Source organism: Mustela lutreola, chromosome 14, assembly GCF_030435805.1.
Source record: "Mustela lutreola isolate mMusLut2 chromosome 14, mMusLut2.pri, whole genome shotgun sequence".
NCBI lineage: Eukaryota > Metazoa > Chordata > Mammalia > Carnivora > Mustelidae > Mustela > Mustela lutreola.
The window spans coordinates 48,077,886-48,090,810 of record NC_081303.1 but is presented as its reverse complement, the minus strand read 5'-3'; the positions used below and the strand labels follow the sequence as shown (position 1 = coordinate 48,090,810).

The 12,925-nt window shown below is 51.5% G+C and overlaps 1 protein-coding gene across 2 annotated transcripts in view; it reads right to left on the bottom strand.

The window, feature by feature from the left end:
• LGR6 (leucine rich repeat containing G protein-coupled receptor 6) overlaps nucleotides 1–12,925 on the bottom strand; it is a 119,833-nt gene that overhangs the window by 38,833 nt on the left and 68,075 nt on the right. Inside the window, exons 5-6 of one of the 2 annotated variants that reach the window (XM_059145141.1) lie at nucleotides 5,660–5,875; nucleotides 381–452 (exon numbers count right to left, since the gene is read on the bottom strand). In XM_059145141.1, coding sequence (XP_059001124.1) covers nucleotides 381–452; nucleotides 5,660–5,875 — 288 coding nt within the window. The remainder of the gene's footprint in view (nucleotides 1–380; nucleotides 453–5,659; nucleotides 5,876–12,925) is intronic. The other variant, XM_059145142.1, reaches the window with a different exon arrangement.

Sequence of the window (12,925 nt, the reverse complement as noted above, 5' to 3'; positions counted from 1 at the left end):
GTGCCAAAACTGCCATCGAGTCCACCCATCCCCATCCCTAAGCCTTACAGTCCCCAGCCTCAAGATCCTCATTCTTCTGGCTTTCCTATCTGGAATGTTCATTATTTCGGTGGTCTCTGCTGGCAGGGATCCTAGATTCTCCCTCTCTGGGCCACCCTGAATTCCCAGAGGGCACATTCCACCCACCTGAAGAAAAAGGAATGCATTCAGAGAGGCATCCTAGAGAGAACGCCAGGGAGGGCCACGTGGGTGAGTAGGCCTGGAGCCAGTGCCCAGCACCCCAGTCCCGCTGGCTTCTCCCTCTGCCAGCCTCCCCCCGGCCTCCAGGCGTTCAGGCTTTCCTCACCAGGACAGGGCCCCACCACAATCCCAGCACTCACAGTGTCTCCAGATTGTGCAGCCCCTCGAAGCTGTGGGTCCCCAGATGCTGGATGCGGTTGTTATGAAGATGCCTGTGTGGGAAGGAAAGGCACGTCAGAATGGGTGCCCACAGCATCGGGCTCGGGGCGGGGGCAGAAAGCAGACAGTGGCTTAAGTCGGAAGGTGGAGGCAGAAGCATGAACACACTGACCCCAGTGGTCCAGCCTTTTGTCTCCAGGGACAAAATGATTAGCCAAGACTGACTTCTGAAGTTACAATCCCCAAGGCTGAATCAACCATGGGCTATATGGTTTTCACTTCTTACTGAAGGAAAACACAAGAGGAATGCCCAAGACCAAGGCTAAGGCAGGCTCCCACTAAGCTCTTGGAGAGAGTCCTGATGTCAGGGGGGCTCCATTCTGAGGCTTCTTCTATGGTCCTGCTCCCCAGGACCCAGCCTGCCTGACTCAGTGGCCAGACGCGTTTAGGGGAGCCAACAGCAAACCGCGGTAGACAACATATAATTAAAGGCTAAGCTTTTTGTTATAGCTGGAGAGAGCTGTAGACAGGCTCAGAGATGGGAGACTGGTAAGACCAGAGGAGTTAGGGAAGGTTTTACAGAGGTGGTAATCCAGAGCAGAGCCTTGAAGGGTAGGTGATCTGGACAAGCAGAGGGAAGGGCATTCCAGGCAGAGGTAACAGGGGGATAGAGGAGGGGAGGTGGGAATGAGCATGAGTGTCTGTGCTGGATGGTGAAGTGCCTGGCCAGAGCGCATGTAGGTCGGGGGAGGTGGGAGATCAGCTCGGAAGAAATTTCCCAAGTAAAGAGCTAACTGAAAACGAATGACAGAATGATCTTCTCCCAACTCCTAACGAAATAAACAAAAACAAGACCCCTGACTCTGGCCCAAATATTACAAGTAGCAGCAAAGCAAGGACAGAGACATAACCCAATGTAAACAAACTGCACACACTGGTGACCGAGGTGAAACTCTGGAACTCCTAACTAGTCCTGCTTTCTCCAGGAACTGAGCTGGCAAGAAAACGAAACCCTGAGAATTTCCCCTAAAACCCCAAAACTAAAGAGAAGCAGCTCTATGGAGAAGGTTTATTTCCCTTCCCCACGTCTGGCTTCCAGAGGAAACAGGTGACACTGGGGAGTAAAATAAAGGTTCCAAGCTACTCACTGACTCGAGGAAATGACTTGAAGCCCGAGGGAATTCTTGGGTGGAGGGAGTGAACTCACACATTTAACACACTCTAAACCTGCAGATACAGCAGAGCCCCGGCTGCCTGACAAAGGCTGGGCTCCCCCTCAGAGCACATTCCCCCTACCTTCACCCTGCCGCTGGGGCACAGAAAAGCAGATGGAATCTCATTTACCCACAATAGCCCACAAACGACAGCTAGAAGGGGAGAACCAGGGGCTCCCCAGATGACACAGCTAGAACAAGGAGACAGCTTTCCATGCATACGCCAGAACAAAGAAATCGCATGGCAATTATGGATGCACCAGGGAGACCGAGGACGGGGAGAAGAGAAGGTGCAAAGGCAGGTAAAGTTTCAAGCCAAGAAAAAAAAAAAATACAATGAATGGATGAGACACAGAAGGAAAATTACCACCATGGCCTCCTGCTACAAAACAAACTCAAAAAACAGTATTTCCGGGCGCCTGGGTGGCTCAGTGGTTTAAAGCCTCTGCTTTTGGCTCGGGTCATGGTCCCAGAGTCCTGGGATCGAGTCCCGCGTCGGGCTCTCTCCTTGGTGGGGAGCCTGCTTCACTTCCTCTCTCTCTGCCTGACTCTGCCTACTTGTGATCTCTCTCTGTCAAATAAATAAAATCTTTAAAAACAAAAACAAAAACAAAAACAAAAAAACAGTATTTCCAAAATGAAGTTTTAAAAATGAAAGAGAAGGGGCACCTGGGTGGTTCAGTGGGTTAAAGCCTCTGCCTTCAGCTCAGGTCATGATCTCAGGGTTCTGGGATCGAGCCCCGCATCGGTTTCTCTGCTTGGTGGGGAGCCTGCTTCCCCCCGCCTGCCTGCCTCTCTGCCTACTTGTGATCTGTCAAATAAATAAATAAAATCTTAAAAAAAAAAAAAAAAAAGAAAGAAAGAAAGAGAAAATGACATCGTAGGCAACAAAAATACTGAGAACCGAAATTACACTATTAAAAACTTGAGCCAAGAAACAGGGTCAGTGCTGCCTGAAATGAACTGGTATCAGAGAAAAAGCTTGAGATAATCATGGTGAATGTGGCTGAATGAGACAAAAGGTTAGAACAGAAGTGAATAGATGGAGAAGACATAAAGGTGATTCAATACAAGGGTAATTGACATTTCTGAGGGAGAGAACCCAAACACGAGACAGAAGATGTTTTCAAACACAGAGTATAGATGAAAATTCTCTAGTGGAGAAAGCATAGAATCTGCAGCTCACAGGCATACAATATTCCAGAAAATCAGATACAGAATATTTTACACCATGACATATTCTAGTTAAGCTAGTAAAGTTCAAGAATTAAGAAGCCTCTTCAGGCAGAAAAAGGAAATCTCTTACAAGGAGAGGAAATCACACAGGCCTCCAAAATGTTGTTCAAATACCAAAGTGACAGGAAGACCCCATCTAGCACACCTGGATAGAAATAGGGGTCTTGAGAGTTGTGGGTCCTGTTAAGTCTTTCCCATCCTTGTCCACCTCCCAGGTTCCACTGGGAGACAGGCCCCTACCATAGGCAACTTTGGATTTGACAGGGAAAACGTAGCCTTCCGGGAATATACTCTCTCCCCTAACAAGGGCTTTTGATTTTCCTTACTGCCTGATGCTTGTATCCCGACTGTCACCAAACTTAACCATTTCTTCCTGTGTCCTGTTGGACTCTTGTTTCCATTTTCCAGCCCCTTCCTCCTCCCCCAGCAACTCTGGTCTACACCATCTCAGCTTCCTAAATATCCAGCTCCAGGGTTCCGACTCCCTCTTCCAAACCACTCACTCAGCCCTGGGCATCCTGGGTGCCTCTAGCAGCCCAGCCTGGGGCAGGGTGTTGGGGCTTCTAGTTCAGATGAAGAGACAAGATTTGCATGTTTGCAAGATCTGCACTTAACCCAGCCAGTTAAGTGCTGCCTGGGGGTCCCACCAACATCAGAGCAGTGGGCAAAGGAGGTCTACACGCTCACAGCAGCCTGATCAAAGCAGACTGGGTTTGGATTGCACAGAAGCCCCTTCTCCTCCACCTCACTTGTCTGTTTATGCTGCCAGACAGACTCCTACGCAGCAGTTGGGTTTAATCAAACTTTCCTACTTCCTATCATCCTCAGTCTTCCTTATCTGCCTCCTGGGTCTTTTTATACCTGTTCCCCTGGACAGCTTCCTCCAGACTTCTCCTCCCTCTCAGGTCCTGGTGAGTTGGAAGCAGGACAGAGAAGTCATGTTTCTGGTTCTGCTCCAGGTAAAGGGACCAATTCCCTTTGAGCTTTGCTCTGCCCTGGTAGGTTTTCTTCTCTTGCCCCTTCTTTTGCCCAGTGGACTCCCCCCCACCCCCCGCCAGATATGCAGCAGGCCTAGCATTCCAATTTCCTGGTTCCCAACCAGACTTTGGAGTCATTCTTGATTCCCCTTCCTCCCGGTCTTTCCTAGATCACATTTATCCTTCCTTTAAAACATCCCTCACAGTCATGTCTTCCCTTCCATTCCTTCTCCCACCCCTTATACTAGACCTCGGCTGATAGACGAGAGCCTTCTACCTGTCCCCTATTTCCACCCATCCTCCAAACTAGCCTTCCTGAAATATCCCCCTGCTCATCTTTACTTGAAAACCCTCAAGCTTCCCTTTCCCCCTGACCGACAAAAGCCAAAGACCCTGCTCGGACTCTAAGTCCCCTCACCCACCTTCCCAGCCACATTCTGCAGGAGGATCCTTTGCTCACACAAGACTAGCCTATTCACTGTCACCAAACAGCCGGACTTCTATGACACCGCTTGGAACACTGTTGGTCTTCACCTGCCTGTTCTTCATCTTCCCACGCCCAGGACCCACCCCAACTTCCCCATGAAGCCTTCCCCATCGGCCCAGGTTTCTGACACTGCATGGATCTGTATCTGTGACCAGCTATCTTGGCATAAGGTACAGTACATCACCAGCTGTTTTTTCCATTATTTAGTCCACTCTCTCAATTAGACTGTCAGCCCCTGGAGGGCAGCCGTTGTTCGAACCCCACATACGGGTTCTGGAAACACCTGTTGCTCCTCATTTGTCTGGAACCCCTCATGTGGCCCTCATTTTCCCAGTCTTGTCTCCCATGATGATCTGATCCCATTCCCTCAGGGTATCACTGGGCTGTCACCAAAATGAGCATCAGTCACCTTGCTCTGTTCACCCTCTATTAATACCCCCACTGGCCCCTAGAAGCAGGGATGGAATGGCCATCCTGATAAAAGGACGTGATCCGTAAGGATGCTCCTCTTGGTTTTCCAGTCTCCCAGGACATAGGATTAGACAAACAAACTGGTGCCTGAGTGTTCAGCTTTTAGATGGACCTATACCTCATCTATGCTCGGGTTTGGAAAATCACACCAGATTTCCAAAAGCCAGGGAGGCAAGTTGCCGTTTAGCAGAGTCACTAACGCATATGTTCCCGCAGCAATTAGCGTGTAACCCAAAGCAATTACACATGACCTCCAAGCCCTTAGTAATTACCCTATGAACTTCCAATCACTCATAGCAATTAGCTGGGAGCTAATTTGCACTCCAAAGTTCCCACCGGGGAGGCAGAGGTAACCCCGGTCCCCAATTCCTGCCAGGGATACTATCTCTCAGGTAATTACCCTGACGGGGCTTTGCTGTCTAATTACGAGTGATGGCTTTTCTCTGCTTCTCAGAGTCTGGGAAATGATATGAATTTATCCTATCCCTGTGCCAAAGCGTAAGACTGCAACACCCAATTGTTGAATGTGGTAGAAATCGCTTAATAGATTGTTGACTTATATTCCAATCAGCTAGGTATAGTTCTTATATTTGCATAGCGAAAAACTAGTAGTTTAATTCCCGTTTTCTGATCATGGTGTTTTGGCTTCTTGAAGCACTTCTATAGCTCTACTGTCATTTGACCTCATGATAATCCCCATGGGGTCAACAGGGGATGATCATCCTCAGTTTAAAAAGGAGAAACTGAGGCCAGAAGGTTCAGTACCATGCAGAGAAGAGCAGAGCTATCCAGACTTCCAACCCAGCTCTGGAGTAAATACGCAGCCCCAGCAGGACCCAGCTGGGAGTTGGGGGGGGGGGCAGTACAGCACTCACAGCACCACAAGGCTGGTGAGGTTCTGGAAGGCGTAGTCAGGGATGTGGCTGATGCGGTTGAGGGCCAGGGTCATGGCCTGCAGGGCAGGGAGGTTGTTGAGGGCCCTGACAGGGATCTCGGTGAGCGCATTGTCGTCCAACCACAGGTGGCGGAGGGAGGACAGCCCCTCAAAGCTCCTTTCCGGGACCAGGGAGATGAGGTTGGCATCTAGGCGCCTGGTGGAAGAGAGGATGGATAAGGATCAATCCCGGGCAAGATGCAGACCACGGTCTGGGACTGACCTGACCTGGGCCAGCCCCGACCCCTGCGGGGCCTTCAAGGTACCCTAGGACTACAGCTGTGACTTGGCCGCCACTTAGCCTATACCCCGCCTCTTCAAGTTCCTCTATTTCGCCTCCATTCCAACCCATAATTCTTGATCCTTTAATGCCATATGTTCCTACTTATGGCACCAGCTCTTCCTCTCAGACCCAATGTTGAACCCATAGCCCCTCTGTGGATAACCAGTATCTCCCTCACACCCCTAGACTTCTCACTCTATGCCATAGCTCCCCTCCTTCGGGTGAGACATATTCTTCCCAACTCTGTCCAGTTCAAGGCCATATAGTAGGGATATTCCCACCATTTATAGAGGGAAATCTCCTCCTTCTGGACCTAGCCAAAGAGAAGGCTTCCCCAAAGATTCAAGCCACTCCTTGACCCCTGACCCCAGCTCCACTTGCTCCTTGTCTCTTCAAGGACCCAGTAGTTTGATGAAGCTCCTGCCAAGGTCCTAGGGCTTCCTGCTCAATTGATTGTCCCTAATATGCTACAGTTGAAGTCCTTGCTAGGCTACTTTTCAGAACAGGAAAACAGATGGTGGTGATCCTGTCTGTGTGACAACCAGAGGTTCCCAGATGACACGGGAACTTCTGATGCAAATTCTAGAAGACCTAGAAGTTCAGCCCAGTCAAACAGGAGACAGGCCATGTCAGCTTTTGACAGCCTCGATATCCTTTATCAATACACTATTCTGCCTTCAGTGTGGGCTGAAATCGGATCACTCTAGGTAGCTGGTCCCACAGAGACCAGACAAGCTGGCATGAGACTATGGACCCCCTCCTGAACTTTTCTATGTTGAGGGGAGGCTCTGCCCTGAGGTATGGCTCTCCTACACGTATATGGCACCTCAGTCACTGACAACCCAGCCTTTGTCCACAAAGGCCCGAGGACTCCATAGCCCTGAACCTGAAGAACAAGTGATGTGGGCAGAGGAAGGTCCTGCTGGGCTTCTATCTCCTCCCTGAGCAAATTCACCAGTGCCCTTCTTGCCAAATGTCTTAAGGGTCACTGGGAGACACTCCCTGGCTCACCACCAAGGGGAGAGAACAGATCAATGCTGGGACCTTAGATGGGAAAGCAAACGGACCTGGATTGTTCTCGAAAGCTGAGATTAGAAAGATCACCCACCCACATCAAACCTGGCAGGATGGGACCAAACACCCTTCAGTGAGTGCCCTCTACTGGCAAGGCCTATCACTCCAGATATGGTCGGTCCATGGTGGTCACCACACTCTTGATGGTCTGACTGGCTGAAACTTTGTGAAAATACAGGCTCCCAAGCTCCTCCCCAGGAGAGTGTTGTTCAGAAGGTCCAAAGGGGACCTGGGAATCTGTTTTTGTTTCTTTTTAAGTAGGCTCCATGCTCTGCTTGGAACCCAACATGGGGCTTGAACTCATGGCTCTGAGATCAAGACCTGAGCCAAGATCAAGAGTCGGATGCTTTACCAACTGAGCCACCCAGGAGTCCCTGGGAATCTGTTTCTAAAGAACACCCTAGAAGTTTCTGTGCACAGACAGGTTTGGAAAATATTGGATACACATCAGCTATGAAGAAGACAATGTCCCTGCCCTTCCTGATGTAGCTTAAATCCAGTGGGCAAGCCAGATGTACTCACAGGACAGCGAAGGCAGGGGAAGCACACCTGTGTGGGCATCTGGAAAGGCCTCCAGGAGAAAGTAATGCTTACATAGAGACCTGGTGGCTAAGGAGGAATTGGTCAGGGGAGGAGATAGGGAAAAGAATCCTGAGCAGAGGGAAGGCAAGTGGGAAGGTGGAGGTACAGCAAGGTACAGGGCTGAGAACGGTCAGGTAGGGCTGCAGCCGGAGGGAGGAGAAGCATGTGGGGAGAGTACAAGGTGAGCTAGCCAGGCAGAGAGCCAGAGCTCTCGGGGTCTCGTAAGCAACGCTGTGTTAAAGGAAACAGCCACTGAAGGGTTTTAAGCAAAGGAAGAACCTAGCCAGACTTCCTTTGAAGACCTTTGAAAAGATTCCTCTGAAGACCTTGTTGGTATAGGAGAAGGGCCAGACTGGAGGCAGGAAGATCAGCAAAGGGATAGTTGCTTTACACAACCTCCTCATCCAGAAAGGGACAGCCATGGCCCTAGAAGCTTGAGAAGTGAAATTGGCCACCCTGCTGTCCAGTCCCAAAAAGCATCCTCTCCTAGGGGTAGTTCTTGTTGCTCCTGACCTGGGACAGTACCAGGCTGGCAGGCAGGCTCCCTGGCACAATAAAGTCACCCAGCAATGCCAGGAGTCTTCTTAGCGTCCCATAAGAATGCCCCCGCCACTTCCTTCTGCTCAGTGAGGGCAGTGTCTTGGTGGCAAGGTGGAAGGGGAGGTACCATGAGTGAAGGCCCCGAGGCAGGAGAATCGAGGGCCAGTGTGGATGGGGAAAGCGGGCACAGATTTCAGACATCCTTAGGAAGTCAAATCGATAAGGCCTAACAACCCATTGAATGTAGAGGACAAGGACGGCTGAGGTCTGGCTCGTCAGACAGGCCTGGGCCTGGGTCTCTGCACCTGCCTACCTAAAGGGGAGGAATTAAGAGACTCAGGAGGCTGGAGTCCCCAAGGTGGGGGGCGCTCCCTTTCTCTCTAAAGCCTGGGGCTGGGAGCAACCCTATCGTGACAGCCGTGACACCAAGAGCAGTCAGTGCTTCCACATATCGAGCCCTTGTCATATGCCAGGTGCAGAGCCAGGGACCAGTATGTGATCTGTGCCTTGCAGCAATGCCATGAGAAGTCTCTGGTTAGCCCCATTATACAGAGAGATTGAGCTGCCCAAGGCCGCTTAACTAGTGACCCACAGAGCTGGGGCTCCAACCCAGGTTGTCTGGGGCCCAAATTCATGTGTCTCGCCACTGTGCGATGCTGGTACTGGGGGAGGGAGGTAAGAACTTGCTGACCTATTTGATGGAGCCTGGGAAACAGGGCAGACGCCGTGACCAAGCCCCGGGTAGGCAGTAGCCCTGCTTTGTGGACAGAGGGAAGGCACTCTGGGGCAGACAGGAAGTGGCGCTGGGGCAGGGCAAGAGGGAAACGATCTTTTCCTCTGTGGCTGTGGGGGCATTTGGAAGCTGCCTCTCATGCACACGTGTATGTGTGAGCACACACATGACCCACACGTGCACATGTGCACACTTTCACATGTAACCTATGGCCCTGATTAGACCACTGTCTGCATTCTGTGCAACCCAGAGGCGGGAGGGCCAGAGAAGGGCCACTTTTCCCAGAGGCCAGGCCAAGCACAGCCCTGGCTCAGGATGATACTTTCCCAGGTGAGGGCTGGCCTGGACTAATGGCCTGGACTAACAGCCAGACCCCTTTCTGCTCTGTTAGAGGGAAGGCCTCTCCTGCGAGGCCTTGCAGATCTCCAGGAGCAATGTGGTAGGGCATGCCTGGGGCTGTGGAAGGAAGGTGCCTACAGCGGGATTCCTGAGACCTGGGGGCAGGGACACGCCAGAGGGGGAAACCAGGCAAGCTGGCAAATGAAGAATCGGTCAGATCTGAATTTGTGTTTAGGGTGAGCAGAGGGTCCAGGGTTTCACTCAGGCCAGGCAGACTTGGGCTGGGATGTGGACCCAGCAGAGGATTGCTGGGTTTAGCAAATAAAAATACATGTTGCCCATTAAAATTTGAATCTTGGATAAGTAACAAATAATTGTCAGTATAAATGTGTCCCACGTAATATTTGGGGTGACGCCCAGTTTAATTTGAATTTCAGATATACAAGGGACAGCTTTTTAAACGTAAGTAGGTCCCATGCAATATTCCTGTTTTATGTGGTGACACTATCCCCGGGGGCTCCTGTGAGCTTGGAGGACGTGTAGGCTTAGCCTCCAGAAAGATCTAGTCACAAAGGCCCTCTCTTCACATTTTCGGCTGGCTTCCTCAGCTCTGTAGTGTGACTACCTGGCCACCCCAGGGACTGTTTTGAGGTTAAATGCAAATAAGAGGCCCCAGAATTAGCTTCCCTTCTAACAAGAAGGCTGGCCACGGGTGCCCTGGGGACCCAAGGGAGGAACTGGGCATCTGGCAATTATGGGTCCTCCTGGTAGGTTTGTCCGTGAAGACAGAACACTCCCTTCAAAGTGGGCTCCCGAGGGGGCCCAGAGAGGAGTGGGAAGAAATGGAGCAGTGCTTACTTCTGTATTCCCCCTTCCCTCTTGTGAGGCATCCCCTCCCTCCCTCAGGGACCTCTGAAACTTGGGGAGCCCTGAGAAGTCCCCTGTACTCTTTCTCCGCCCCGCCGCAAGCAGGATCAGGTGTTCTCTGAAGAAGCTGCCTGACCCCCTTGAGTCAGGGTTCAGGCTGTCCTGGGGCCCCTCTGGGGCAGATGGGCCCGGGCTCCCATGTCATCTGGGAGGGAAGACAAAGGAGCTTCCAAGCAGCCTGAATTCACCACTTGGGACTAATGGACCCATCCACAGGTGGGAGAGTCAATCCAGACGGACTCTGGTTTGGCAGGAAGAAAAGAGCAATTATACCAATTAAGCCCTAGAATAAAATCAACAACCCCCAACAGCCCTTCTCTTTCTCCCTTGTGGGTCTGGGCTCCTTGAATGATTTCTGACTATAATTCTTACCTGCGGTAATAGGACAGATTATTAACAAGGACCTCACAGGCCAGTTTTGGCTTGCTGGGGCTCTGGGGAAACAGCTTAACCTCTGGAGGGCCAAAGTGCTCCTCAGACTCCCCCAGCCCAGGACCGAGGCTGGGCGGGGAGAAAGTGTGTGATGGCTGGAGTGTCTTCCCTCCAGGTCCAAGTCCCATTGGAAAGGTGGTCTGAAAGTCAGATCAGAATTTGTGTAGGCCATTCCAGGAGGCAGGTGACATGAGAACCCTGTTCTACTGAATTAAAATGAGATCAAGACCTAACTGGGTATAAGTGGCTATAGCAGAGAGTCAGGTTAGAGAGCAAGGAGTTGTTCACTGACAATGACCCAGAAGAACAACAGCGTAAACTCAGAATCACATTAAATCAGCTTGAAGGAGCTGGCAGTCTCACTCATTTTATATAAGGAAACTGAAGCCCAGAGAGATAAAGAAAATGCCCATAGGGAGGGGCAGGGCTGGGACTCAAACTCAGGGCTCCTTTCCATTTCTTTCTAATGCCTGGCTTCCCTAAAAGGACTGGAGGACAGAAAGACATACACCTCTCTGAGCTGTAGGAAACACATTTATATTTGAAAACCAAAGTCCCTTACAGCCCATAGGGCATTTGCAGACCTAATGGGCCCTTTCTGGAATTTCGCTCTTTAATCCATCTTATTTCCTAACAGATCTGAGTCAAATATGAGACTAGAGGGACAGATTCAGGGCTCCTAGTGGATCACCAGCTGACGCATGGATGTCACCAGGTATTCATTTAAAAGGGATCATTCACATGAAGCTCTAAGCTAGGTAGCTGCCACCCGGTACCTGCTCCCAGGACACATGGTGACTTTGAATCTAAAGGTCAACATGTTCCTGGGCAGGACCAGGAGGACAGCAGGGAGGAAAGGGGGGGGGGTGTTTTCTGTTTTATTGCACTCGGGTCAGGTGTGACTTGAGTTCTCTCTCCAGTTCTGAACCACATGATACGAGAAGACATAGTGATTATAGGACAGGATACGTAGGAGTAGAGAGAGGCTGAAAATCAGGATCCATGAAGACAGATGGGCTTGAAGTAGGTTCCAAGGGCTGGGGACATGGGGAAGACTCTTGCTTTTCATCTATCTGGAGGCAGAGGGTGTTTACAGGGCCCCTCCCTGATGTGGCCCCATTTCTAAGAAAGTGTCCCCAGCCAATCTTAGGCTCTAGAGTATCCCCTTCCCGCGTCAGCCCATCAGGTTTTTGCAGAGTGGGAAAGGAGGGCCAGTGTGCCATTTCCAATGCAGAAGTTCAGAGAGGGGGAGCCCCTGGCCACCTCTCGCCCCTGACCTGGTCACTGAGTTTGGTGGCGCTCCTCTGCTCCAACTCCCACTACAACCTAGCTACCTCCTCTCCTTGAAGCTGCTCTCCATTCCAGCCCTCCTAGGCAGGATGGGCTCTGTGAGTCGCGGAGCCTGACACAAAATGAGAATGGGAAACCCCTATTCAAAAATGATGAAGAATTTCAAGATGGCAAGAGCCAAGCACTGAACCTTCTGCGCCAAGGTCCTGAACAATGGCACAGGGCACACGCCAGGGAAGCCAGTCCTGCTCCCGAGCTCAGAAATCCTCAAAAGCTGTGGGCCACACCTTCCGCTGTCAAATCCTAATTGTGAGTGTGAGGATAAGAAAGAGGTTGGGGGTGAGGTACCTTGAGGACAAGGACTGTGCATTTGGCACCCAGTTGTCAACGGGCTGGCTTTTCACCTGGAAGCTCCCAGCCTCCTCCCCAGCTACAGGCAACAGAGGTGACTTGCGGCAGGGCAAGGAGAAGAAAAGAGAGGATAGGGGCCACACGGGGGCAGGGGCGTCTCAGGCTGTGGTTGGGGTGGAGTACAGGCAGGGTGGAAGGGGGAGGATATTGAAAATGAAGAAAGAACAAAAAGGAGCCACTACGGAAATGGTTATTCTGTGGGGAAAATATTCCATGTGGGAACTGTTCATTGCCTGGAGGGACCAACAGCCCTGACGGAAAGCCTGCCAGGGAAGGTGAGGGCTCCAGCAGGGAGCAGGCTGGCACCTGCAGAGCGGCAAGGAGGTACCCCCAGGCCTTCCACGGACAGGAGGCCCCAGCCTCCCGCACCAGCAGCAGCTGCCAGTGCCAGCATCGGCCTCCACGGGCTCTAACAGTGTGGTGGGGGCGGGGAAGAGGGCTGCTCTCCTGTGAGGAGCACACCCTGGCCCTGCTTAGGGAGGGCTCATGCGTCTGGGGCCCAGTCAGACTCAACCAGCTAGGGCCCCACACTCAGGTGCCTTTACCTTTGCACAAGCTGACACCCTCCTGAGCTCCCTTTGTGGAGACCACAGCCT